Source organism: Aspergillus ruber (assembly GCF_000600275.1).
Source record: "Aspergillus ruber CBS 135680 unplaced genomic scaffold scaffold00047, whole genome shotgun sequence".
In the NCBI taxonomy this organism is placed as follows: Eukaryota; Fungi; Ascomycota; class Eurotiomycetes; order Eurotiales; family Aspergillaceae; genus Aspergillus; species Aspergillus ruber.
Window position 1 is genome coordinate 57,424 of NW_024467343.1, and position 25,383 is coordinate 82,806.

At 49.1% G+C, this 25,383-nt stretch overlaps 12 protein-coding genes across 12 annotated transcripts; 7 read left to right on the forward strand and 5 right to left on the reverse strand.

Annotated features, from left to right (window-relative positions):
- The first annotated feature begins 134 nt into the window (after positions 1-134).
- On the forward strand, positions 135-1,618 carry EURHEDRAFT_526938 (mitochondrial 37S ribosomal protein uS9m). Its single transcript, XM_040787003.1, has 2 exons — positions 135-1,069; positions 1,123-1,618. The coding sequence occupies exons 1-2, from the start codon at positions 199-201 to the stop codon at positions 1,212-1,214; spliced, it is 963 nt and encodes a 320-aa protein (XP_040634241.1). The 5' UTR covers positions 135-198; the 3' UTR covers positions 1,215-1,618.
- A 3,843-nt stretch (positions 1,619-5,461) lies between these two features.
- EURHEDRAFT_549225 (uncharacterized protein) lies at positions 5,462-7,323 on the forward strand (the record flags this gene model as incomplete). Its single annotated transcript, XM_040787499.1, has 3 exons — positions 5,462-6,326; positions 6,631-6,897; positions 6,969-7,323. The coding sequence occupies 3 exons, from the start codon at positions 5,462-5,464 to the stop codon at positions 7,061-7,063; spliced, it is 1,227 nt and encodes a 408-aa protein (XP_040634242.1). The 3' UTR covers positions 7,064-7,323.
- Positions 7,324-8,393: 1,070 nt separating this feature from the next.
- EURHEDRAFT_417336 (uncharacterized protein) lies at positions 8,394-8,703 on the reverse strand. The gene has a single exon (XM_040783172.1). It carries the CDS (start codon positions 8,688-8,690, stop codon positions 8,436-8,438), a length of 255 nt encoding a protein of 84 aa, XP_040634243.1. The 5' UTR covers positions 8,691-8,703; the 3' UTR covers positions 8,394-8,435.
- A 169-nt stretch (positions 8,704-8,872) lies between these two features.
- Positions 8,873-9,973, reverse strand: cnaB (calcineurin regulatory subunit B). The gene is made up of 5 exons (XM_040778224.1): positions 9,680-9,973; positions 9,574-9,626; positions 9,439-9,512; positions 9,046-9,380; positions 8,873-8,996 (listed from the first exon to the last, which is right to left on the reverse strand). Exons 1-5 carry the CDS (start codon positions 9,780-9,782, stop codon positions 8,986-8,988), a joined length of 576 nt encoding a protein of 191 aa, XP_040634244.1. The 5' UTR covers positions 9,783-9,973; the 3' UTR covers positions 8,873-8,985.
- On the forward strand, positions 9,972-12,433 carry EURHEDRAFT_417339 (enhancer of polycomb-like protein 1). The gene is made up of 4 exons (XM_040783173.1): positions 9,972-10,337; positions 10,440-10,922; positions 10,973-11,269; positions 11,324-12,433. The coding sequence occupies exons 1-4, from the start codon at positions 10,197-10,199 to the stop codon at positions 12,119-12,121; spliced, it is 1,719 nt and encodes a 572-aa protein (XP_040634245.1). The 5' UTR covers positions 9,972-10,196; the 3' UTR covers positions 12,122-12,433.
- A 25-nt stretch (positions 12,434-12,458) lies between these two features.
- On the reverse strand, positions 12,459-14,495 carry EURHEDRAFT_510445 (ribosomal lysine N-methyltransferase). Its single transcript, XM_040785947.1, has 4 exons — positions 14,177-14,495; positions 13,453-14,048; positions 13,166-13,390; positions 12,459-13,105 (listed from the first exon to the last, which is right to left on the reverse strand). Exons 1-4 carry the CDS (start codon positions 14,325-14,327, stop codon positions 12,638-12,640), a joined length of 1,440 nt encoding a protein of 479 aa, XP_040634246.1. The 5' UTR covers positions 14,328-14,495; the 3' UTR covers positions 12,459-12,637.
- Positions 14,496-14,665: 170 nt separating this feature from the next.
- On the forward strand, positions 14,666-16,031 carry kae1 (O-sialoglycoprotein endopeptidase). The gene is made up of 2 exons (XM_040783174.1): positions 14,666-15,073; positions 15,126-16,031. Exons 1-2 carry the CDS (start codon positions 14,722-14,724, stop codon positions 15,830-15,832), a joined length of 1,059 nt encoding a protein of 352 aa, XP_040634247.1. The 5' UTR covers positions 14,666-14,721; the 3' UTR covers positions 15,833-16,031.
- A 433-nt stretch (positions 16,032-16,464) lies between these two features.
- Positions 16,465-18,107, reverse strand: EURHEDRAFT_381874 (putative Snf1 kinase complex beta-subunit Gal83; the record flags this gene model as incomplete). The annotated part of the gene is made up of 3 exons (XM_040779464.1): positions 16,465-16,512; positions 16,580-17,168; positions 17,377-18,107. 3 exons carry the CDS (start codon positions 18,105-18,107, stop codon positions 16,465-16,467), a joined length of 1,368 nt encoding a protein of 455 aa, XP_040634248.1.
- Positions 18,108-18,623: 516 nt separating this feature from the next.
- On the forward strand, positions 18,624-19,242 carry EURHEDRAFT_381875 (uncharacterized protein; the record flags this gene model as incomplete). Its single annotated transcript, XM_040779465.1, has 2 exons — positions 18,624-18,806; positions 18,859-19,242. The coding sequence occupies 2 exons, from the start codon at positions 18,624-18,626 to the stop codon at positions 19,240-19,242; spliced, it is 567 nt and encodes a 188-aa protein (XP_040634249.1).
- Positions 19,243-19,670: 428 nt separating this feature from the next.
- Positions 19,671-21,125, forward strand: EURHEDRAFT_466928 (alpha-mannosyltransferase; the record flags this gene model as incomplete). Its single annotated transcript, XM_040785143.1, has 1 exon — positions 19,671-21,125. The coding sequence occupies one exon, from the start codon at positions 19,671-19,673 to the stop codon at positions 21,123-21,125; it is 1,455 nt and encodes a 484-aa protein (XP_040634250.1).
- A 393-nt stretch (positions 21,126-21,518) lies between these two features.
- On the reverse strand, positions 21,519-23,654 carry EURHEDRAFT_519077 (protein kinase COQ8; the record flags this gene model as incomplete). Its single annotated transcript, XM_040786745.1, has 3 exons — positions 21,519-22,627; positions 22,684-22,960; positions 23,016-23,654. The coding sequence occupies 3 exons, from the start codon at positions 23,652-23,654 to the stop codon at positions 21,519-21,521; spliced, it is 2,025 nt and encodes a 674-aa protein (XP_040634251.1).
- Positions 23,655-23,893: 239 nt separating this feature from the next.
- Positions 23,894-25,275, forward strand: EURHEDRAFT_417345 (urease accessory protein UreF). Its single transcript, XM_040783175.1, has 2 exons — positions 23,894-24,086; positions 24,167-25,275. The coding sequence occupies exons 1-2, from the start codon at positions 23,942-23,944 to the stop codon at positions 24,955-24,957; spliced, it is 936 nt and encodes a 311-aa protein (XP_040634252.1). The 5' UTR covers positions 23,894-23,941; the 3' UTR covers positions 24,958-25,275.
- Positions 25,276-25,383: the final 108 nt, after the last annotated feature.

Sequence of the window (25,383 nt, forward strand, 5' to 3'; positions counted from 1 at the left end):
AATTTTGTGATTCAGATGGGGCCCGGGTCCGGCGGAATGTTTGGCCGCGCACGTGAGCGGTATTCGAAAAACCTCTGGATGGATTAATGTTTGCTTGCCGGAGCTGCCAGTCAAACCGTGGTATACGTCTTTTCGCCAGGGCCCTTGTCCTTATTATAACCGCATCCCGCTGCTTCTGTCAGCCTGAATTCGTTCAGTATGGCTTGGCAGAGGCCCAGTTGTGTCGTTCAAGCGATGCAATTGCTTCGACTGCAACCTCTCCGGTCCTCCGCATCCCCTCTTTCTCCGACTCACACACAGTTCCTCTTGCGGTCCCAAAAGGCCAATTCTCGCGGCTATGCGACAGGGACATCGTCCGATTCCTCGGTACAGGTGGTGCCCGAGGCTACACCAGCAGCACCTGCAATCGACTTCGACCAATTCCCGTACCGACCTGCCCGGATTGTTCCCGCGTCTCCATCATACTTTTCTGGAAGCCCCAAATTCATCGATCACCTGTTGAGATTGGAGAACCTGCTGGCCGAGAATGAACGTTTGCCGAAAACATCGCCTATGCACGTCCCGCGAAAGGCCTGGCTCAAATTGGCTCAGTTCCGCGACTTCGTCGGTGAGCCTGTGCCAACGAAGAAATACAAGAGCTTGATCAAGATTCTCCAGCGAATCAACCGGATCAGACCGGAGATCATTCCTGATTATGCGAACAATATAATTAACGAATACGTCCGTCCTGGAAACCCGTACGGAGTCAAGCCGGCACCCCCAACATTGGATGAAATGGGTCGGGCCCGTGGTCGTGGGAAGCGAAAGACTTCGTCCGCCGTTGTCTACTTGGTCGAAGGTGAAGGCGAGGTGCTTGTGAACGGGAAGACTCTGTCGGAGGCATTTCCGCGCGAGCATGACCGGGAGAGTGTGGTGTGGCCGTTGAGCTGTACCGAGAGACTGGACAAGTATAACGTGTGGGCTACTGTCAAGGGAGGCGGTACCACCGGACAAGCAGAGTCCATTACATTGGCCCTTGCTCGGGCATTGCTGGTTCATGAGCCTGGTCTGAAGCAAGCTCTGCGGAAGGGTATGTTCTTCCCTTTGTATATGAAGTTGACATTAACTAACCTGATCACACAGCTGGTACGGTTACCGTCGACGCTCGTCGTGTGGAGAGAAAGAAGCCCGGTCATGTCAAAGCCCGCAAGAAGCCCGCCTGGGTCAAGCGGTAAAGGCAAATGCATGTTCTTTATGTCGTTTCTTTTCTTCCTTGCTGTACTATTATCCCGCGTTTTCGACGAAAGTATATCCTGTATTCAAAAAGCATCCCGGACTTTGTTCTGGGACTCGCATATTCTATGGTAAGAGCAATGTAACTATGGCGTTGGTTTATGACTTGGATTATCTGTATGTGTGATGGTGAATACAAAATATTCAACAATTAGGAGCCTCGAGGGATTTCCCAGATTAAGGTATGCATTTGAGGATCGAAAGAGTGCCATGTGTACAATTCAGCCGCCTTGTCTATGGTTCCATAAACAACACTCCAGGAGATTCAATGAAATCCCTCATAGACTCGGCCATACATAGACATACATTCATGCAGTCAAGGCACAAAAACAGACGAGATCCACTGATAATCATTAGCACTAACTAAACAAGCATGCATTGTAATGTATATTATGCTGAATAGTCACAATCTGTGCAATGTCCATCAAATTATCATCCGCATGTACTCTACATGACGCAAAGCACAACGCATTCGCCATTCCCGGATTAAACAACCAAGGTGGCGATACTCAGCGCTGTCACCTCAGATCAATTTGCAACAGGTCGTTCGAGGCTCGCAGTTTCATCCTTGTGAGGAAGTAGTCTTAAAATGATGCAAAGGATGAACAATGCTGCAGCACGAGGACACTCAAAATCCCACTCGGCAACCTCCGTACTGCGTATTAAGCTGCATACAAGTGGATAGTTTAATTAAACTAGGCCGAAGGATCGATAAATGGACGCCCTAGGCTCTACCCGGCGATGTACTTTTTGCTCCCGCTCCTACTTCTCATCTGAATGCGACATGCTGATCTGGAGAATTGGAACTCAATGTCAGCCGTGCGGCCCCTGCACGGAATAGTCAAATAAACTTTCCGCATGCTTGGACGCGGCCGTGGCCGTGAAGATTATTGATTAGCATGGCTCGGCCTGGCCTGGTCTGGGCTGATGATGTGCTCTAGTGTGAGTCTGCTGCCCGGTAGATCCCGATGGTTCGTTGCTAAAGTACGAATGACTCCCTGTCAGTATGGAGTACAAGTCGGTTTTGAAGTAGACATGCCCCAATGGTTCGCTACAAGAGCGAACTGTGCACTGCACTGCATGCACCACAGTCGAGGATCTACAGCACGAGCCACTGCTGACAGATACCTTTCCCCAAATGGGAAGCAAAGCGATCACAATGACAAAAACCGGGTCGTACAAAACCCGAGCTGAGAGTCCGGAGGACGGCTGTCATCGTATCATTGGCTCATGAGTCTGGTCCTGAGGCTATTCCTATTCGTCCAAATAGAGTGGGATATGTATTCGGGTTTTGATCTGGACTGCCTTTTTGGGCATGACATGGCATGATGACATGAGTCGTTGCCAGCAATTGCCCTTTTTGAATTAGCATTCCATCCTCTTTAGACTGCAACGGACGAGACAAAGCGACGTCCAGGCCTTTTTGTTTTTGAGCTAGTCTAAGCATAACGTCGTGTCGCGGGCCGTCATTGTCTCCCATGAAGGCTACCAGGATGGTTAACGTGGTACCAGTAGCAACAATCAGGATCAGAGTACATGTGTGGCTATCGGCATGACTGGCATTGACTTAGCGTGCTAGTGCCTGATAAGGCAGTGCAATAGTCACTGTATTGTGTACGATGTGTGCGTACAAAATAGTAGTACCCATACTAACAGAGCATTTCTGGACTTTGGGCGGCGTGCCTGACGAAAATCGCAAGCCTTACTGCGTATGGGAGGAGTCTAATACGGCTGGCACCACGAGAGCCATTCCGGGTCAATTGTGCATGAACAGGATTCATTTGTGGATATAAGGGAAATTTCCGCTGATCGTACATCGTACTTTACAGCGGTACAAGGAGATCCCCACCTCGAGCCCAACGAGCTGGAAAATCTCCTATACGGGGCCGCAGCAGGCAAACGAATAGATCGGGGTTTGTAATGCTCTGTATTCTGTATTGGCCCCAGCCAAACAGCAATCAGATCGGTTCTGGGTCTCCGATTGAGACATGCGATTGAGATGCAAGAGAACGCTGGATTTCCTTCCTCCGCGCGCTTGCTGTTCCAGAGATCGCTTCCTCCTGTCTGCATCTGTACGTAATGATCCGCTGTCAGGATCACTAATACAAAAAGTACTATGATTGTTACTCTGGCCAAGGCTGTCCAACACGGTGACAGAAAACATTATTGAAATTATGAAGCTAGTTGTGGATAATCATGAAATCGCATTGGGGAGCGTGCGCAGCAGAAGGAGAGGTATTTGTATTTTGTGATCTATTTCAAGATAGTATTCGGAGTATTGGTGATGATCCTGATATTCTGCTAGCGGGCTTTTCTTTTCTTTTCTTTTCTTTCTTTTTTTGTCTTATTTTTTTAATCCTCTTTCGGTGGCCTTTCTCTGCTGTGGTTAGGCTGTTAGGAGAATAGTCCGGATGCACTTTGTATATTCTGCTCGTGTGATTGTAGCCAACAATTGCTGTAGAATAATAATTCACTTATTGGGCTGCCAACGTCAATGTTTTCTTTTCCCGCCTCAATTTCATGCTTCCGCATGCGCCATGCCCACAATACCCACGCACCATCAAGTACTAGTTCAAAGTATAGCATGTATATAGACTGGGCACCAACGGGATGGTTCTCGGGCACAATTTGGAATCAAAGCAACAAATTTCCGTATAGCTGTTTTCTCTTTTCATTTTCTAAAGTCCCAACAATTGGAATTAACTTCTCGGGAACCCACACAAGACTGACCGGTTCACCGGGTTCCTGAGCAAAGACCCAGGGTTCAATCAATATCAATAGAACAGCTGCGTGGAGACGGATTGGGAGAGGATGGACAGGTGGAGGGTTCAGCGGCATCCACTTGGTTTCTCTGGGGATCACGATCCGGAAGTCTAAGCGGATGCAGTCCCAGCAGCCACCCAGGTGTCAGTTGAGTAAAACAGCAAACCCTAGTGACGGGTCACCCTTGACAATATTATCGTTTATCGTCATTCGTTCGTTTCATTCGTTGTCTGTTGTCCACCTGTCTACTTGCTGTCTCTTGCCGTGTACCACTTAGGAGGCCTAGGAGGCTATCGTCTGTGGAATTCCATAGGTTCCAAAAAAAAGAAATAGGACACCGACAATCAATCAGACGGCGAGTCATGTTGTTGTCTGTCTCTCACAGCAGTTTGACAGGCGTTTAATTTCCTGCTTGTCGTCCTTCGATCAGAATGGATCAGTCAAAAGCACCCAACAGTGGTCCCGAGAAGTAAGAGACACAGGGAAGAAAAAGAAAACATACAGGAAGATCGAACGAGGGGCACCATTCTGTCCCTCTTTCTCTGTGTGCTTTTGCTCTTTCCATCACCCAAAAAATAATAAAAAAAAAGGGATCTTAATAGATTGACATTTTTCTGTCATTTCTTCCTTTTTTTATTAATTTATTAATTGTTTTTTGATGGCCAACTATTTTCTTTTTCTCTCGCTTTGTTCCGTTTGTGTTGCTGTTGTCTGTTTCTGCTTCTGTCTGTAAGCATAAAAAGCACACAGCAACGTCCACTGAAGATGATGCTTCAGCCTCTTCATTGTTCCTTCTCTTTCGTCTTTACCTGTGATTGATTATACCCACTTGGGGCAATTGAATAGAGCTCTCCACAGCGCTTCTTCTGTCATCCACCCGTTCCGGTTCAGCTGAAGTATATATGCTGCTGTCCTCCCCGCGGTCTGACTGCATCTTCCAAGGCTCATTCTTATGAGACGTTTTCCGGCGTATATCAAGACCCTTTTCTTCTCTCTTTTGGATCTCTTATCTTGGTGGCATTCGTTCACTTTCTGCTCTTCTCGTCGCTCTGAAGTACATTTCACTCGTGCGCCGCTTCGGTATCTCAAGGTTCGCAAGAATATCTTTCTTTTCATCTCATATTGCTTTTTCTTGCATTGTATCACTGTGCTGACGTATGTGATTTATACCAGACGTGAGATTGTCGTGGACGTTTATATCAGCTCATCCTCGAGTCACTCGCGCACGAGGGTTGTCAGTTGCGATATCAACTGAGGGGGGGGGGAAAGCTCGAAGTTCCTGAATTCAAGCGAAGAGCGTCAGCACAAAATAACCGACAAGCTGGAATCCTACGCAAGTCCTCCAATTTCCCCTCAGTCGCTTTGGCCTGTCGACTTTGATCCCATACTCAAGGGCTCAACTTTTTCCTGGGACCGGTCGAGTGGCATGGATGGCGACGGCCAGAACTTCAGGAATCATGACCAACCCATTTACCCATCGAGATTTGGAATGGGCCGGCGCGCAGTTTCCAGACAGTCTAATGGTGGTGCTACGGATCGTTTCAGACAGACTGGTGCTCTACCCTCAGCACGTGGTGATGCTACCATGCTGTCGCAAGCAACGGGGAGCGTTCAGATGCCATCTTCGTACGTGGACTATGGATACACAGACACGTCTTTCCCGGGGGGCAACCAGCTGCAACCATATCCTCAAGAACAGAACTCGCAACCGCAGCAGCAACGACAACAGCAACAACCGACATTCAGCGACTACGAGCAAGAGGTAATCTATAGCATACAGCAACAGGGTCCACCACACGACTCTTTCTCGTTCGTTCCACAGTATCCCGTACGGCAGCCCGCCGCAACAATCGAAGCGTTATCAAGCCAATTTGCTGTTCCACAGTATTTTCCGGCTGGGGAACCGACGGAAACCGGTGTTGGAGGTTTGGTTTCGCCTTACTTGAATACACATTTCCCTCCTGCTACTTATCCTCCACCAGATCCCGTTGGAAACCCGAGCGCATCGGCGCAGCCCTTTCCCACAACTATGGCGGACTTAACGAATCCTTTGAGGACAGCAGCAGGGCAGCAGCAGCAACCACCACCACCACTACCACAAGCACAGGCGCAGCCACAGCAATCAGCTGCGAATCCAGCGACAACGACATCACATTTGGAGGACGCTTATTCACAGTACCAGCGAGCCATACGAGCCACGCTGGACTACAGTCGCGAGGGAAGACTGGTAAAAGCCGGTCAATCAATTTTGGAAATCTCCGAGTGGATTTTAACTAATGCGGAACAGCTCGGTATGTTTTTTTTTTTCTTTTTTTTTCTCTTTTTTTTTTTTTTTTTTTTTTTTTTTTTTTTTTTTTTTTTGCACCGGTGCTTTTCGCCTTCTTTCATCAAAACAACCCGTCCTTTGCCCCTATACTAGGTCAACGTCCGTACGTATAAGTATATGCGGGGATCTGCTGCATATACCATTCGCGTACTAAAACCGGTGATCGATGTCGATTCATATTTATTCCCCTGAAAACCGGCTTGTCAGAGTGGAGAAAAAGATTCAAACAAAGACCATGATCACTGACTCGTACTGTTCTGATTAACCAGGAATCTTCCGTGACGATGTTCAAATATACCCGTATCAAATGCACCTCTGGAACAACTTCAACATCTGCTGGTTATCTGTCTGCCAGATGCAAAAGGACTTGACTCAGGAGATTATACAGAGCGGTCAACAGCGGCCCCATGTCAGTCTCATTAGTGCGGAGTATCTGGACCATATGGGGAAGCAATTGATCCGCCTCTGTGACCAAGTGGAGGAGCATGGGCTAGTGGATTACCAGATTGGGTTTTGGGAGGAGGAAATCCTCAGTGGTATGTCTTTTCTTTGTCGGAATGCGAAACATTATACGGCTGGAAATATACTAACTTGGCTCCCTTGCTAGCTTTGTCCCAATGCCTCGATTTGATGGAAAGCAGACCGGAGATTTGGCACACTCGTCCGATGGCAACTCCTGCGACAGCGGCATCGCGATCGTGATATTTCTCTTAGTTTTTACGGCGAAGTACTCTTGTCTTCCTCGGTAGCCAATCAGCCTGCGACCAAAGCCGAACGGGGCTGGAAACTGCCGCTGCAATATCACATGCTTACCGGAGCCCTTGTCGATCAGCTGTAATACGATTATGATGATGATGATGACCGAGAAATAGAATGATCTCAGCTCCGTGGCAACCCTAGCCAACATATCATCTCATCGTCAATACCAAGAGACGAGAAAGTCTTAGGGCTGTTGCCTTGATGAAAAACAACAGAATCATCGTCTCGACCATCGTTTTAATTGGTGTTCGATATCCGACCGGACCCGGATAATTTCTTTTTCTCCCAACAAAGATTCCGTTTTGCATAGAACGTGGTAACGTGGAGCGTGGCGCAGCGCAGAATTGGTCCATCACGATATAACCAGGATTATGGATACGCGAACACGGAACGATGATGATCTTTCGACTCGTCGATTTCACCACTGAAAAACCGATCACAACTGACTCTGACTATTGCAACCATGTTTGGATGCGTGCATGCTTGGAAGGGAAAAGGAAAGGGAAAAGGCAGACGGCAAGCCCATCAAAATTTGAGATTGGTGTCTTTGGCGTTGATACTGATTAAGCATTTGCATTGGATTCTGGAAATAGCGGGTGTTTGCAGAATGTTTTTTTTTTTTTTTTTTTTTTTTTTTTTTTTGTTAATACTTAATGAGATACCCATTGCCATTTTTATATTGAGTCTTGAAGTTGTAATTGATGGTCCCCATTTTTCCGTTCCAGACATATCCCAATAACCCTAGCTCATAGCAATCATCATCATCATCATCATCATCATCATCATTAAAACAACTGAAAGACTTAGCCAAACCAGCTGCTGGAGGGTTTTTTTTTTTTTCATTTCCCTCGTTCATTCCAGTCCCTATCTCTGGCCGCTAGAAAGAGCGGCACCGATACATGTACTGTGTGATCAAGCAAGCAACAATAAAACCCCAACTCCCCGTTATCACATACACAGATAGTACATCCACAATATGAGACCCGTCGAAAGCATCGCCCCGCCAGACTAGGCGTCATCTACCACGTCACCTACGAGAAGTTGAAGTACGGCGTCTACTCGACGACTAACCAAGACTGATACCACCATATACACCCAAAGAGACTCAGAGCGTCATGACTGATGCTAGTGACTTCTCCAGATACTGAACAAGCGCCTACCAACCGCTAGCATAACCCCAAGATTGGCTAGCTAGACCTGCAAGCACCTAACCGACCACATCTAGCTGATCCTCCTGTGTGCACCCGAAGGCCTCCCCTGCAAACCCTGGGGCACAGCACGTCTGTAGATATCTGGTTGGGCGTGAGTTAGGAGACTAAATGTGGTGAGGTTGTTTGATGGCCGGGCACCAGACCGGTGGCATGTATTGGTTAAAACATTGTTTGGAGGGATGGGTAGGCTTTTTGGACCGTTGTCTAAGATGTTCCTGGGGATGTATGGAGTATTTTGATAAGGAGGGATCGGTTCCGATCCCTAGGACAAAGGCTGATTCAGATGGGGACGCTTTCCATATATCAAGATTAGCTCTAAGCAGCAAGAAGACTGCTAAGGAGCGGTTGAGGAACTTCATCTTGTATAACATGGACAAGATATCAAGACTTGAAGCCGGTTATATGGTCTATTACGCTGTAGCACCGTAGCAAATCCGAAAGAATATAAACAGCATTTAATACCTTCATTCGCATCCAAAACACCCACTCCAGACTCCGAGAATCGTGTATCAGGTTCATAACCGCCGTAGCATATGGTCTTGTTTATCAGATGTTGGTCGTTTAAGATACAAGGGTCATCACGGATCATTATCATGTCAGAACCAAAAATATGCACAAAGAATATGGCAACAAAGACAACATTGAATGCCACGCTTAAATATAGTCTGTAATAAGTCAGCATCATAACACACATAGGATGTGAAGAGGACATACTCAACGTCATGCTCATGCTCACATCCGTATTCTCAACCATCTCCATAAATTCCTCGAAACTAATCTTGCCGTCATGGTCCTTGTCCGCCTCCATAATTGTCTTATCCACAATCTGCTGCAGCTGGTCGTTCTTCAAGTTCGTGCCGACCATCATCTTCAATACGATGAATAGCTCGCCGTTGGAGATGTAGCCATCTCGGTCGACGTCGTAGACTTTGAATGCGAAGCGAAGTTTCTCTTCTTTATTTCCCTTGGAGCTGAAGGCTGATAGACCGGAGACGAATTCTTGGAAGTCGACGTCGCCACCGCCGTCTTCGTCGAAGATTGCGATCATTCTGTTCCGCATTTGTAAGTTCACCTCCGGGTCTGCAGTATTGTGGTAAAGACACGCACCTCGTTGCGAGCGGGTTCGAGGACACCTGAGGAAGGGAAAGGAATTCATCTCGATCGATGGCACCGGAGCTATCCTGTAGAACAAACATTTCAGTAGGGTCGAGGGGCAAATGGCCTTATCGCGAGTCAACGGACCTTGTCTAGTTTCATAAACCGCTTGCGAAGTCTCTCCACCTCATCTCTGTCGACTGTACCGAGTTAGTTGCGACCATTGTTTAAAGCGATGGATAGGAATGCGAACAGTTGGAGGCTGATACGATGGTATCGAAGAGCTGGGATGTCCCGACAGAACCGCGTCGCCTTCGCGCATCGTACATGGCGGCATTATTGGGAGAGGGATCCATGGTGATATACAGGAATGCAGGGAATAGAGGAGGAAAATAAGTATGAATGGATATCTGGAATGTATGGTAGGTATCAGCAACGTAGGTTAAGGCGAAGTCTGCCAAGGAATGCCAAGACGCTAATCCCCCCTCGTCCGTAGCGAGGGGGCAAAGAAAGAGTCCCACACCGTGTTCACAGCGCTGCGCTGACACATCCGTGTACTGAATTAATCAAAATCCTCACCAAACCGCCTGTTTCGCTACGAGACTTCAGCCATCAATATCTCCCACCACCCATCCTTTTTTATCAAAAAAATACCACTACGCGATTTCGCATGATCTAGGCTATCTATTGATACGAATTTCGGGACCTTTCGGCCCATGGCCATCGCTCTACTGACGCGCTAAAAATACGCATGACTAGAGACGGCCGTAATGGGCAGAACGCGACCCAAGAAGCTCACGCCAAAGGCTTCGATCCCCATTGTCGGCGAAACTGAAATTGATATCATCGATGATGAGGTCCAGAGCACTCTACAACAGATTGAAACTGGCGTTGAGAAGGCGGAGGAGTCGGTGAGTGCGGTTGCCCCGGCTAATTTTAGCCCACCCCTGTACAACATCACGTGATGACATCACCACTTTCAGCCCTCAGTTGCTGATGCCATTCTTTGATAGGAATTCCACCTGCAAGCTGCAATCAATGCAACCGCTCAGGGAAAAGTAAACGAGGCGCACATCCCCACGCCCGAAACCATCCTCAGTAATGTCCGTTATGACGCTCTCTATCCCCCGGTCTTCTCGCAGCCAGCAACATACATCCGCTTCTCGTCGACGGTTGAGGATTGTTGCGGATGTCCGTATAACATGACTGAGGAGGATGATTCCTTCCTCATCGCCTTAAACGGGAAGCGGGATGCGTCCAACCAATGTACCGAGGATCAGTTCGAGGAGGTCATGCACTTTTTCGAAGAGACTGCCCAGACGAAACAACCTTATGCGGCTGTAGATAGCCCACCAGTTCTCTCGTTTGAGGAGATCCAAGAATCCATGGACGCAGCTGTAGAACAAAGCGTAAAGCATTTCGCCAAGGACATCTACCCGCACTGGAAGGAGACGAGAATCGGTGCCGGAAATCAAGTATTGACTTCAAACTTGAAGGTGTGCAACCCTTTGCGAATTCGTCCAGACTCCCGTGCTGACTGTCACAGTTCGAAACGGGCCAAGAGACCGACGATACAGATCCATATGTCTGCTTCCGTAGGCGTGAAGTCCGCCAGATTCGCAAAACTCGCGGCAGAGATGCACAGAGTGCCGACAAGCTGCGGAGACTCAGGAAAGAGCTCGAAGATGCCCGGCAGTTGGTTGCACTAGTGCGGCAGCGCGAACTGGCGCGGAAGGAGATGCTTGCTGTTGAACGGCATGTATTCTTGCAGCGTTCTGAGGTGAAGGACATGAAGAGAAAGCTCAACGTCAAAGACGACGACGAAGACCTCATCAACCAGAAGGTAAGGAGCCCTGAAGTGACTTGGCTGGTCCATACGTGCGCTAACCCAAAACAGCCGAAGAAGAAGCCTGCCGATGCAGCCATGCAACGCCCTATCCCTCCTCAGCTTCGTATGCCACCAAAGGCTGTTTCCCAGGCTGCCGAAGATTTACAGCTGCTGGAAGATGTTCAAGCAGAAAAGGAAAACGAAATTCTGCGCGACATCAGGCAAAATATTGCCAAGCACATCAAGTGGAACGAGGGCTATGTGGATTTCACAAGAGCACCTCTCTCCCCATCCCCCGAAAGAACCTTCGAAGCTGCTTTCCGTCCGGCAATCACTACCCAATTGCCGACTCCACCATCTTCGGATACCTCGGAAAATATGATGGACACATCATTAGATACCACCAGTGCCCTATCGTTCCGAGATAAGATAGCACCGCGTACGATGATGGAACTGCATGAGGATACTAGCAGAATACCCTCATTTAGGAGACGTATTGGGCGTGGCGGTCGTTTGCTAATTGATCGTCGGAATATTGCTGCGCCGTGTAGAGTGGAGTTGGATCCGCTGAAGGCCGATCGCTTCAAGTTTGATCGCGAGGATTCGGACGAAGAACTCGACTATGAGCGAGACCAATACGACATCCAGATCATGCAGCATCGAGCCATAATGGCGGCCAAAGCCCGAGACCAAGCTGCAGCTGCAGCTCAGGCACATGCGCAGGCGCAAGCAGCTCACGCTCAAGCCCAGGTTCAGGCGCAGCGACGACTGCAGGCTGATCAGGTCGCGGGCAACCATAACAACATGGGGCAAACAATGGGGTCAAACCCTGGGCCTGGTGCCGCTGCCCCAACATCAGAGATATGAGCTGGGCTTGCCCTCTGAGTTCCTTCATTCCTATTTGCATGATGCAGGCGTTGTTGCTTTTGACTCTTTTTCTCGGCACCTTCACCACTTTCCCGACGTGTACTTTTATTCCCATTCCGACACCTTGTTCACGCGTTACCACTTTTATAATCCTTGCCATCTTTTCATACCTTCTCACCATTCGAACACACCTTGACCATTGAACGACCTTAAAGCCATCAAAAGTCAGGTTTATATTGGGGAAGCAGTTCTTCCCCTTTCCTTTTTGACGACATGACCTGGATTATGCAACCATTAGTGTACATAGCAGCCTTTTTTTTTTTTTTTTTTTTTTTTTCCCTTTCCCCTCCCCTTTTTTCTTTTTAATCTGAAAAAACCAACCAGTCGATAGACTCATGTATGGATAGCTATGAGGTCAGCAACGAAGAATCAAACAAAATAATAATACCAAATTTATGATAAAAAGAAAGAAATCAACTTTTCCTGTTTTCCCTAACATTCATATCATCCAGAAGATCACTTTCTCTGGGCCTTCGTTCTCCTCGAGTCTTCTTCATCTTCGGCGCTCCGTTTCGTAGAAAGCAAACGGTCCAGCTGAGCGGACAACTCCTGGAGAATCTCCTTCTCTCCAATGCGCACCAAAACGGCCATCTTAAGCCGGCGCAAAGACCCTTCCAGAGGACCAGTGGTATCCATTCGGTTCAATTCCGCCAGGAGTCCCTGGTCTAGTTCAATGTTCGTGGCGTACTGGGAGCATTCCAATTGAACTGCTTTCTGAAGGATGCTCATCTCCGGCCGGCCGACTGCGAGCTTTGGAGGTTTGTTCTTGGACTTTTGCTGCTCCAGCTGCTCCGGCGACAAGGCCAGGGTTTTGAGCAGGAGCAGGAGTTCGTCGGGAAGAACGTCTGGCAGGGGATCATCGCGTGAGAATCTTGGGATGATATATCCATCGTCAAGGAAATCCAACTCTGCAAGGAATTCCAGCTAAGAGTGCTTTAGCATGACTGGGCCGGGGATATGGAAAGGAGAAACGGGTAGCAATACCGGAGGCTGAGATTCAACATCGTCATTACTCAATCCTGCAGCTTGGCAAATGTTGGACAAAGAAAGTTCCACCACATCGTACCGAGCGTAGTTGTCTGTCACGTAGCCATAACGTCTCAGAAGATCCGCACGCGGGAGTTCGCCGTAGTCGTTGAAGATCTCCTCGCCAGCCGCGATAGGCTTGATTGCCTTCATGACAAAGTCTTCTTCTTGGAACAGCCGCGCCTGGATTGATTCCAAGATAAGTATACGAACCGTGCTATGGTAAGAGATAAGACCAAACTCACGTTATTTCGGTCTGCATCTGCATTCAGTAGATCTGCCATAGGCACCATGCCTTTGGCTGGTTGCTCCTCTTCCTCATCCGTCTGATATCCATCTTCGCCATCACCATCTTCATCCTCATCTTCCATCTTACCAATATCGAACGCATAGGCCAGGATCAGAGAGCCCACCATATGAGCAACGTGCAAGAGGGCCTGGGTGCCAGCATCGTCATCATAGGAGGAAACGCCCTCAACGGGAGGGAAAAGAGAAGGATTCGCTCGCACAATAGGTGCAATAGTCTCGAGAATCGATTCCTCCGCCCCCTGCTTACCAATCTTATTGACAACAGCACTACCCTGAAGCTCCTGAAGTTCGGACGGAGACCAGAACATTAGAGTATCGAATTGTCTGGGAAGGACCTTGAAGTACTGGTACCAAGTAGACTTCTCTCCTGCAAGGTACTCATAGATCATAACCAGCATGAGGGACATCCATGGGCCGAGCTCGTCGATCTTCTGGGACAGCAATTCAGGCAATTTCGAATTCTGCACGGAGAGGATGAGACCACGGGGGATGGCAAACAACTCTTCGCCTTCGGGGATATCGGTTTGGGCCACTAGTGGAACAGCGTGATACCTGCCTTATCAGAGATGACAATCCCATAAACATCATGGAATTCAAGTTGAAACAAAATGCAAGCGAAACAATGGGGGTTGGGTTCGGGTTGTTGTAGTGTGGACATACCGACTCCTCTTCCAGCATTCAGGGATCTCAGATCAGACACACAGATCTTCGAGTTCACCCGGACGCCAGGTCGGCTTGTGAGCCAGCCAAAGAAGTCATTGGACTGCTGTTGGAAGCTGACAGGGTCAGGAAAGTGGGAGGTGGAAGACATGGTGCGAGGGTAGGTGAAGGAAAAAAGAAAATAGAGAAAAGTTTGAGAAAGACACCGAGTAAAGGAAAAGAAAATAAACAATCTAATAAGATGCTCTCAAAGACCTCCCAAGCGAGATTTTAGCACCATCGAAAAGAAAGTGGACAAAAACTGTGCACAATTGAGAAGTGGAATGGAGGTAAATACTTCGTGGGCGAGATCTTAGTCTTAATACTAAAACAGTCGACACTTCGGACTTCCGTCGGATAAATGGCGGAGCTGCCACCCGCCCGCCGCCGCAACCAATCGATAACGCTGCTGATAAAAAAGCACATTCTGCCGCTCTGATACCGATTATTACCAAACATACAACAGTGCAAAAAGATATACAGACATTCCACCAGCATCGAATACAATGATCGGAATAGGAATGGAAGGCTCCGCCAACAAGCTTGGAGTGGGCATCATGCTTCATCCTAACGACGGCAGCCCGCCGCGAGTCCTCGCGAATGTCAGACACACCTACGTCTCCCCTCCCGGTGAGGGGTTCCTCCCCAAGGACACGGCGCGACACCATCGGTCGTGGGTGGTGAAGCTGGTGAAGAAGGCGCTTAGAGACGCTGGCGTTTCTGTCAAGGATGTGGACTGCATTTGCTATACCAAGGGACCGGGGATGGGTGCACCTTTGCAGAGTGTGGCTGTCGCGGCGCGGATGTTGAGCTTGTTATGGGGGAAGGAACTGGTTGGGGTCAATCATTGTGTTGGACGTATGTATCTTTACAAAGAGAAGGAAATCGTAGCTAATGGAGTGCAATCCAGACATCGAAATGGGCCGGTTGATCACAGGCTCTACAAACCCCGTCGTACTCTACGTCTCCGGAGGAAACACACAAGTAATCGCATACAGCTCACAACGGTACCGTATTTTCGGCGAGACCCTCGATATTGCAGTTGGCAACTGTCTGGACCGTTTTGCCCGCACATTACACATCTCCAACGATCCAGCCCCGGGGTACAACATCGAGCAATTGGCCAAGAAAGGCAACAAGCTGATCGAGCTTCCTTACACCGTCAAAGGCATGGACTGTTCATTCTCGGGCATCTTGGCTGCCATTGATGGATTAGCAGCAAGCCACGGTCTAGGTGGACAGGGTAAAGATGACGAAAGTAATGACGACGATGATAAGCCTACTCGTGCGGACCTGTGTTTCTCGCTCCAGGAGAACATTTTCTCCATGTTAGTTGAGATTACAGAGCGCGCCATGGCACATGTCGGTTCGAAGGAAGTCTTGATCGTCGGTGGTGTAGGATGCAACGAACGACTGCAGGACATGATGGGTATCATGGCTCGAGACCGTGGTGGTAGCATCCACGCAACGGACGAGCGATTCTGTATCGATAATGGAATCATGATTGCGCAGGCTGGTATGCTCGCCTACAAGACAGGTCTCCAGACGCCATTGAAGGAATCGACCTGTACGCAGCGATTCCGGACGGATGATGTGTTTGTCAAGTGGAGGGATTAACCATGTTTCTCGAGTAATGGAATAAATGTCTTCGATGCCAGTATGATAAATTACGAATAATAAAGGCTTCTGGTGTATGTTGTCATGTAAATCGAACGGCCTTATGAATAGTCCTATATAGTGCCCACCATGGACATTCGATGAGCGAGTATGTCAATACTCAATCAACCAAAATTCCTCAACCAAAGATTACTCGACAGTAATACACATTTTAAGGGAAATTGGAATAAGAAATAACGTATTCCTAGACACACTCCGCTTGCTTGCAACATCAAACGTGTAAAATGAGCAAAGGAAAACGCCGTAAACATAATAAGGATTTGATTTCATAACCACATACCGGATCTACCTGACCCAAGTTGTAACCGAATGTGCAAAACGTGAGATTAAAGGTCGTGACATCATGTGTATATGCATTTCAATAATGACGTCCCATCATCAATGATTATAATCGAACAGGCATTGCGTTCCATGTGGTATGTTTTGATGATAGAAGTGTACAAGCATCGAATCCATCAAGCACCGCTTCCCGTTGAGATAGTCATAAACAGTGTCCAATGGCGTGCATGTTGAAATTCTTGATTGCCAAACTGATGACGAATGTACTGTTGTACCATACTTCCGTGTAACAACTAACCTGAGGGGTCCCCAGCCGGTTTGTACAGGATTGTTGTAACATACTGTTCGAGGATGTCGCGTCAGTAATTAGAAAGAATCAGAGAGGTGTACAGTAGAGCCTCCGCTTACCTTCCGTTTGTACCTAGTTGTTACACTAGTAGCTAGGACGCCGTTCTTTATACTGCTTGTAGCAAGGTGATTTAGAACAGTGTGGTTGGGATAGTTCAGAACGCTGCTGTCATCCTTCATCGGTGTGGTACCGTTCAATATAGACTTGCCTAGGAACAAAGGAAGACTTGGGGGCGTAGGTGCATCGCCAATAACATTTGCGGCCTGTTGATAGGCTGGAACCTCTTCCTCTTTGTCCAGATCAACCAGATATTGAGGTATTATGTTACGGAAATCCCCAAGCGGAATCTCCTCTGGTTCATCCATCTCGGTGTCTTCCACCTGGCCCTCTTCATCATGGGTTCCAAGGAGCTCCGGGACAACCTGTGGAGCACGAACACCCGAGGGAGCCACAACGCTCGCTTTGCGCGATCTTCTAGAATCATCCGAACTGACCTCGATGTAGTTGACCAAATGATTCGTGAAGTCTACCGCCGTAGGCAAACTGTCCGAGGCTCGCATTTCGCCGTCCACAATGAACTTCAGATGATGTGTTCCAGGGCGAAGATTCAAGGTTGTGGCCATGGTGGTGCCTCCACTACTGTCAACCCTTAGCAGACGGCAATCAGCATATCCGAAATATCAAACACGAAGTCAACAGATGACGCATGGAAAGACACGAGAAACATGCCCGATTGGAACGTTTCAATGTCTGCCAAGAGGAAGTTTACTCCAATGACATGCAAACGGCTAGTCTCGGACAGGTGGTAGATGGTTCAAATAGACAGAGATAAGGAAGCAGGGACAGTACTACATACCTTCTATGTAAACGGAACTTTTTCTCCCAATTGACAAATGTTCCGGTCACATAAACCTTATCACCATGAGAGGCCCATTCGATGGTGGTTGGGACAGCTTTCCCTACACCACTTGGAGTGTACGGTGCAAGATCCTCCGCTCCTTCATCTTCATCAACTGGAACACTGGATTGTTCATGCCCCGCTTGCTCATCCACGAAACGATCCTGAGCTAGATCCCCTCCAATATGAGAATCTTCAGGGCCAAGGAGTGGAGACCCTGGTGTCGCTGTTGCATCCCCAATCGGCAAAGGCATTCTGGGAGGACGTTGGAGATGGGCAGACGCATTGTAGTAACTTTGCGGCGCCATACCGGGCGGAAGAGTGTCGCGCCTCATGCGCTGATTCGGAACTTGAACAGGGTTGGAGGTATCGGAAGTAGGGATGTCCCTGGGCTCAGGGTCTGGAATCTTCGCATCTTGATGGTCGGGTTGGTTTAGCGTACGCGCGGAAGGCTCCGTAGGTTGACTGGATTGGAGATGCTGCTGAACAGCTGCCTGGTTCTGTGTAGCCGAATGTCCGATTGCAGTCTCTTTAGTGGCAGAGGGGTCGGCAGCAGCGGCTTTCGTCGTCGTGCCCGATAATGTATTGATGGAAGGTTGTTGAGTTACCTTCCTTTCATGTCCAGATCCCGTCACATACGGAGACCCCGCTGCCGACGGGACATCTGGCTTGGAAGGATTGTTGCCCATAAGCAGTGTAGTAGCGAAAAAAGAGGCGAGAATGAAGAGGAAAGGAGGGGATGGTAAAGGTGAGGAGTCGGGGTTTGGGTATCGCGGGGGTCGTCGGAGAGAGAACGGCGAGGAACGATGAGATATCAGGCAGGTCAAGATGCCAGCATCAAAACAACCACAAGCTCTCAGTCGGCGAGAAGAAGAGGGGTTGGATTTGTGTCCAGCGACGGTGTATATTTAATTGGTGGAACGACTTCTGGCCAGCGATTCCAAACGATCGAGCGATTTTGCCGGGGAAGCATCGGAGAAGCTTCTCTGTACAAGAAGGCAGGGATGTCGAGTGGTGATGATGTCGATGTTCCCGATCGGGAGAGTTAGGGCTTAGGGTATGATATAGCAGTTCAGCTTCATCTTCCTTTCAACTTTGATCAACCAACTTCAATCACCGATTAGACTCATTGAAAGATGGGTACATGTTGACAGTGTATACTTACAACTAGACAACAAGTCAATACAATCCAGGATACTGCCGCAATGGCTTGGGAATCAGTAATCAGGACCACACTGTCCATCCTCTACCTGATCCTATATCCTCTGGTTTACGCGCTATGCGGGATTCTTAAGCTATTACAACTACTGGCCACTCCATTTATGAGTCTGAGTCTCAGTGTCCTTCATCTCTCCCTCTGGCCTTTCAGATTCCTTGCAAGATTCGAGGTACGTCTATGTTATCGAGTCAGCCGATATGCCGAATGCTTACGCTCAATAGGTAATCTTCATATACCTAGCAATGGCCATAATTATTGGCGCAATTTCAGGCTTGGTTATATATTGCATCTGTGCTTTCACCGTGGACTATCTTCCTGGTTTTGTCCTAGATTCATCACGGTCTCCTTCGCTATCAAGAGAGCATCCAAAAGAGAAAGCTCGCCAGCCGAAGACTGAGCTGGAAAGTTGGAGTCTTTCTGATATCCCTTCTTACAAGTACGGAATTGTGCCCAGTGACTACTATGCAAGATGGGGTGATCGAAAGGACGCCGGGCCGCTCTCTTCGACGATTCTGGAGGAAGAAGAGTCCGAACGGGAGTTTAATGACAGCCTTGGACATGGATATAAACGGGGAAAGAAGGAAGATGTCTCTTTATCGGATTGAGAAGCGACCGAATACTGCGAGATTAATACTGATTCCGGTTCGAGGAAGACGCTGGCCGTCATTCCACAGCGACAACAGATAATACTCTTAAGTCTGTATTGAAATTCAATTGAGCTGTATATAAGGCAGTATGTAGTTCTGGGAAAGAGTGATTCTTATCGTCTTACGTGCTTAGTTCATCATATCAGCCTCCAACAACTAGCTGCGATTTCCACTTTCGTCCTCTCTTCATCTCCCCTACGATCAAATCAATCTGAATGACCGCAATGACTATATACCCCCATCCATCCTAATCCATGACATTGTTGCACTGAAAATCTCCGGCCGATGCAACGGTGCACGTAGCTGCGACCGCCTACGACCAGTGACCGCACCCCAGATTTTTGTCCCACCCTTTCATTCACACCTCAGACGAATCAAAAACAATTATGCTCTTCCCCCGGGTGCGATCCCGGGTGCGAACGTTGCTCCTTGCGCTGTTTCTCGTATCAGTTATCACCTGGTGTCTATCGCGATCGCGACAATCGGACGGACAAACCGGACAGGTCCCGATCATCCACAACCCCAAAGGCCATATCAAATTCTGGCGCCAATTCGAACCACTCTTATCGAAATATGAACCGAAATGCCTTCCTCCGGAACGTCTTGGATCAGCGGAGTCGATCAGGTTTGAGCAAGCGGATCCCGATTATCGCCCAGAGCTCATTGAGATGTCGGCGGAGGACGTGGCTATTATGAAGAAGGCGCATCACGGGTTCGTGAGTGAGATAAAAAAAGATGGACCGAAACTTCATTATGAATCGCATACGAGGGGTATCGTGTCGACAGCGGGAGGATCATACTTGCCGGTGTTGGTGATCTCGCTCCGCATGCTTCGGAGGACGGGCTCGGAGATTCCAATGGAGGTTTTCTTAGCGGATGGGTCAGAATATGAGGAATACATTTGCGAAATGGTTCTCCCTTCCTTGAACGCCCGGTGCGTTGTGCTATGGGACATTCTGAGTGCGATACCAGATGGCGTGCAGGTGGAGAAGTACCAGTACAAGCTCTTTGCGATGCTCTTTTCCTCGTTTGAGGAGATATTTTTCTTGGATGCTGATGCGTTCCCGTTAATGAAGCCGGAGAGTGTGTTTGCAAGCGAACCATTCAGATCCAGTCAGATGATCACTTGGCCAGACTTCTGGCTCCCTACACCTTCGTCACTCTTTTACGAGATCTCCTCCATACCTGTTCCCCGCAAGGCCCAGAGACAGTCGAGTGAGTCTGGAGAGATCTTCCTCTCTAAACGAACTCACCTCAAGACCCTCCTCCTCGCTACATACTACAATTTCTGGGGCCCAACCCACTACTGGCCCCTCCTCTCCCAAGGTGCCGCAGGCGAGGGCGACAAAGAAACCTTCGTCGCAGCAGCTACAGTAGCCAACGAACCCTTCTACCAAGTCAGCGAACCTATTTGCGCCATCGGCCACCGCACCGCAGGCGGCCTAGCCGGCTCAGCCATGGCCCAATTCAACCCCGTCGAAGACTACATGCTCACACAGAAGGATCAGTGGCGCATCATGGGCGCAAAAGCTCTCCCTCCCCAGACATACGTAATTCACGCAAACTTTCCCAAGTTCAACCCGGCTACTGTGTTCAATCCGGGTGATGTGAATCCGGCATTCGCGGATGATGGTAGTTACACGCGGGCGTGGACTATCCCGGAAGAGGTTATTGAGAAGTTTCCTACGGATGTCGAGAGGGAGTTTTGGAGTGAGATTCTCTGGACTGCTTGTGAACTCGAGGACAAGTTTGAGACTTGGAAGGGGCAGGCTAATATTTGCCGGAAAGTTAAGGATTACTGGAATGCTATCTTCGTGGATTCGAAGTCTGGGGCCGTCTGAAGGCACTGGTCACTTTTAGTCCGCTGGAACGAACGCGAATGGATCACATCTGATCTATTCATCTCCCTCTAGTTGTGACTTAACCTGGCATCATGGCATCAGTACACCGACTTTAGCGGCCAACGGCCAATTCTAAGCCGGAGCAAACCATGTGAAATGTGAAAACGACTTGTTTATAACCATTATCAGTATACGGGTATCCCTATCCATGCCATCTTGATGGTGGTGTACTTTTAACAAATGCTTTTCAATTACCTGGCCAACACTTGGTCTATATCGTTAGAACGCTGCACGATACTTAAAACAAATTCATAATATACAAGAGCCGAATTTTATCTATCCTATCATCGTAAATAATACATGTCTAGGAGCGTTCCCAGAATGAACCCCGGTCTACCTCAACCGAAGATCAAGCCCTGTCTCATCCGCTCTCTTAATGGCATTCGCAAACAATTCCTTACAAGGCACCCGACTCCCCAACCTCGCGCACAGCAAGAACGCCCCACTCAACTTCCGATGCAAACTATACGTCTCCTCCGGTGGAGGCGAGAGTCTCTCTCGAAGCATAATCGGGATAAACCCACGCACCCGATCAGTGATAGTCTGGTTATTGAAATCGTAAACATCCGGAGACGAATCCATGAATGGTTCCGCAATGGTGCAGACAGACGAAATATGCGCGTCGATCATGGCCTGCGATTCATGGCCGGTCAAGTAACCAAGCTGGATGGAGAGGTCGTGGCAGCTCTTACGGTCGTCACGGGAGGCTGCGAGGAGGGTACGCACATATTTTGTGGAGAATTCGATAGGGTAATCGCGGGAGGCGCCAAAGTCGAGGAGTTCGAGGCGGGCTGTTTCGGCGTTGTAGAGGAAGTTGGTCCAGTTAGGGTCTGTTTGCATGTATCTGAATTCGGTGATTTCACGGAGACACAGGCGCATGATCTGGGTGCCTATCCAGTCGCGCTGGTCTTGGGAAAAGTTTGTGATCCTGGTGACGGGGACGCCGTTGAGGCGTTCCATAGTTAAGACGTGTTTTCCTGATGCTTCGGGGATTATTTCTGGTATCATGAAGACTGGGTCGTCTTGTAGCAGTTCTCTGAAGCGGTGGGCGCATTTTGCTTCCCGGACGTAGTCGCACTCCCATGCGAGTTCTGTCCGGGCATTGGCGATAGTCTTGTCCAGGTACAGTCCCCTGGGAAGAAGGCGGGATGCTGTAAGGAGGATGGACAAGTTATTCAAATCCGAGTCAATCGAGTCTGCCACACCGGGATACTGCACTTTCACGGCTACTGGCTGGCCTGTCTTCTTGAGGACTGCGCCGTGCACTTGGCCTATTGATGCCGCAGCCATGGGAACGTCATCGAAGTTCGAGTAGAGATCGCGCCAGTTGTGGCCCAGATTGTCAGCCAAGACCTTGTCGCGCTGGGATGCAGGCATATAGTCAGCCCGATCTTGAACCCGCTGGAGGACAGCGTGAATAGGTTCCGGCAGCATTTTCGAGTCTATAGCATGTTTAGCCGCCGTGTCACCAAAATATCATGGGTCTTTGTTCCCGAACCTTGGAAACTCATCATCTGGCCGAGTTTCAGCGCAGCTCCCCGCATTTTGGAAAGTTTCGCAACAAGACGCTCCATATTACCAGCGCTGAACATAACAGATCCGGCATTATCTCCACTACCTGTGGCTCGTCTGAATGTCTCCCCGACAGCTCCAAAAGCCATGGACGTTGCTAGCCCTCCATATTGCCATATTCTACCAAGTCGTGATGATGGCACGCGGGATTCGACCATCCTATGCGCTTGTTCTTTCCTGCCTTCCGCGAATTTGGTGGCAGCCTGCACGGGAGTCAGCATTTTCTTGATAACCCTGATTAAATATGGTCTTGTATACCTCTTGCTCAACATTATTCTTTGCGAGACTGGACCCAAGCTCTGCCATTTCTTCCTTTTCAGACTGCCCCTTCACACCCGAAGTCGCCTTACCACCCACGGGAGAGTGGAAAACATCCGCATTGATTTCCCCATCTATCCCAACCTGTTCTTTACCACCAGCCTTAGGCAACTTCACCCTAGGAAGCCCAGACAGCTCCGGGGCCTTTTTCTGAGACGGCTCGTAGAAAACATCCTGCTGTTGACTGACGCGCAGCTCATCCGGAACCTCACCGCCACTATACGTCGCCCCAGAGACCGGAATATGAGTCTCGGCCTGCCTTTGCGCCCTCCTAGCTTCATCTGGAGATAATGACGGTGATCGTGCGTCTTCCGGCCTCGCGGCCGACGGCGTCTGGGAGGTCACAGGGCTCTCGGCGGACGTCGGAGGGTGATCGGGTTCGTTGAATCGTCGAGCAAGTGCCGCAGCAGCCTTGGCGGATAAGATCAGACCTTCAGTCTGACTCTGAATGCCCTTGGTTAGAGAAGAGGTCCTGGTAAACACATCTAGCTGCCGTTGCCGCACGGCCAGATGTTTCGCCGCCACCGCCGTGGTGACATTGAGGAATTGGATAGCGTCAAGCAGACGCTTTCCCGACATGTTCGTATATGATTCAGTGAGCTGGAAGTTTTTTATACCAGTAACATCATGCGAGCCTTTCCAATCAATTGGGTCGTAGCCGTTTCCGTGGTACTATGCTAGACAGCCCACTCCGCAAGAGACCTCCGATCTGTCGGCCGATTTTATGCCAAGCTTTACCGCCCATCGGGGAGTGCCGGTATGCATCCGGTGGCGACTGATAAGAGCGTCACATTTTCTCTCTATTTTAACCCCTGCGCCCCCGAGATGACGGCCAATGGCTCTGATTTTTGGATAAGAAAGCCTCCATGAATACAAAGAATAATACCGAAGATTTGGAGCAGGAGATTGCGGATCTCGAGTCTCGTCTACACAATGCAAAGGCGCAATTAGCATCTTCGCACCTTGCGCCGCGCAGCGCAAAGCCCTCATCCTTGTCGCGTGAGCCCAATGGTATGCCACCAGGATTTTTATGTTCTTTTCTATAGTCGCGTTGAACACTTGGGGCGCTGACCACAGTTAATTGCTATCAGGGATACCTCCTTCAATCCCTATCCATCATGCCTTGCTTCTCCTGTCAGACTCCGCCCTGCCGCTGGGCTCATTCGCGTACTCCAGCGGTCTCGAGTCCTATCTGGCGCACAACAAGCCTCTCCCGCGGTCAGTGACCTCAATCGCATCGTTCCGCCGATTCTTGAAACTCTCCATTGCATCGCTAGGGAGTACTTCGCTCCCGTACGTCCTGAACGCCTACCGATACCCAGAGACATTGGAAACATTGGATAACGACCTGGACGCATCGACACCGTGCGTGGTGGCGCAGAGAGCAAGTCTAGCCCAAGGACGAGCGCTGCTTGGTCTTTGGGAACGGGCTTTCCGAGGATCGTATGGTTTGTACGCGTCTTCTGGATCTTCTATGGCCAATGGCGCTGGCACTGCTGTCAATGCCGTGAAAGCCCTCGAAGACTTTTTGGATGCGCTCAAGTCTTGCTTTGACCATGTAGACGAACTCGGACCCAAGGGACATTTTTCGCCACTGTGGGGTGTGGTTTGTTTTATTATGGGCATGGATCTTCACCAGACGGCCTATGTCTTCATGTTGAACCATGCTAAAGCAGTTCTCAGCGCCGCGGTGCGGGCCTCGGTCATGGGCCCCTACCAGGCTCAGGCTATCTTGGCAAGCAAGGGACTCCAGGAAATGATTATGCAGCGGATAGAACGGGAATGGGATACCAACGTAGAAGATGCAGGCCAGGTGGTTCCGCCGCTGGACCTATGGGTTGGGAGGCATGAGCTTCTTTATAGCAGAATATTCAATTCATGACATTTATGCCGAAAACAAAGAAAACTCAACTGTGTCCTTGATCTCAAAGTAGAATTCATCATCGTCGCAATAAACGCCATCGATATCACTGCATTCAGCCATCCATCTTTTACTCATCCAAACGGCCCTAACTAATCCTACATTTCGCGAGAAAGTCGGAAATGTGCGCCTGCGATATTCCCACCCGTGTGCCAGTCAAAGTCACCGAAGTGGGTATCCAAAAAGCAATAAAAAAGAAATATAATCAACAAACGTGGCTTGATGGCCAGAATATCCACCATTGCTCTGGCCGATATGCAAAAGAAGACACTTGCCCAGAAGCACAAAATCAGCTCGAACGCCGGCTCCTAAGACCCCTGTCCTGCTAAAAATCAGACAAACACCACCGTTAATTTCCCATAATGAAGAGCAATGAACAGAAATTCA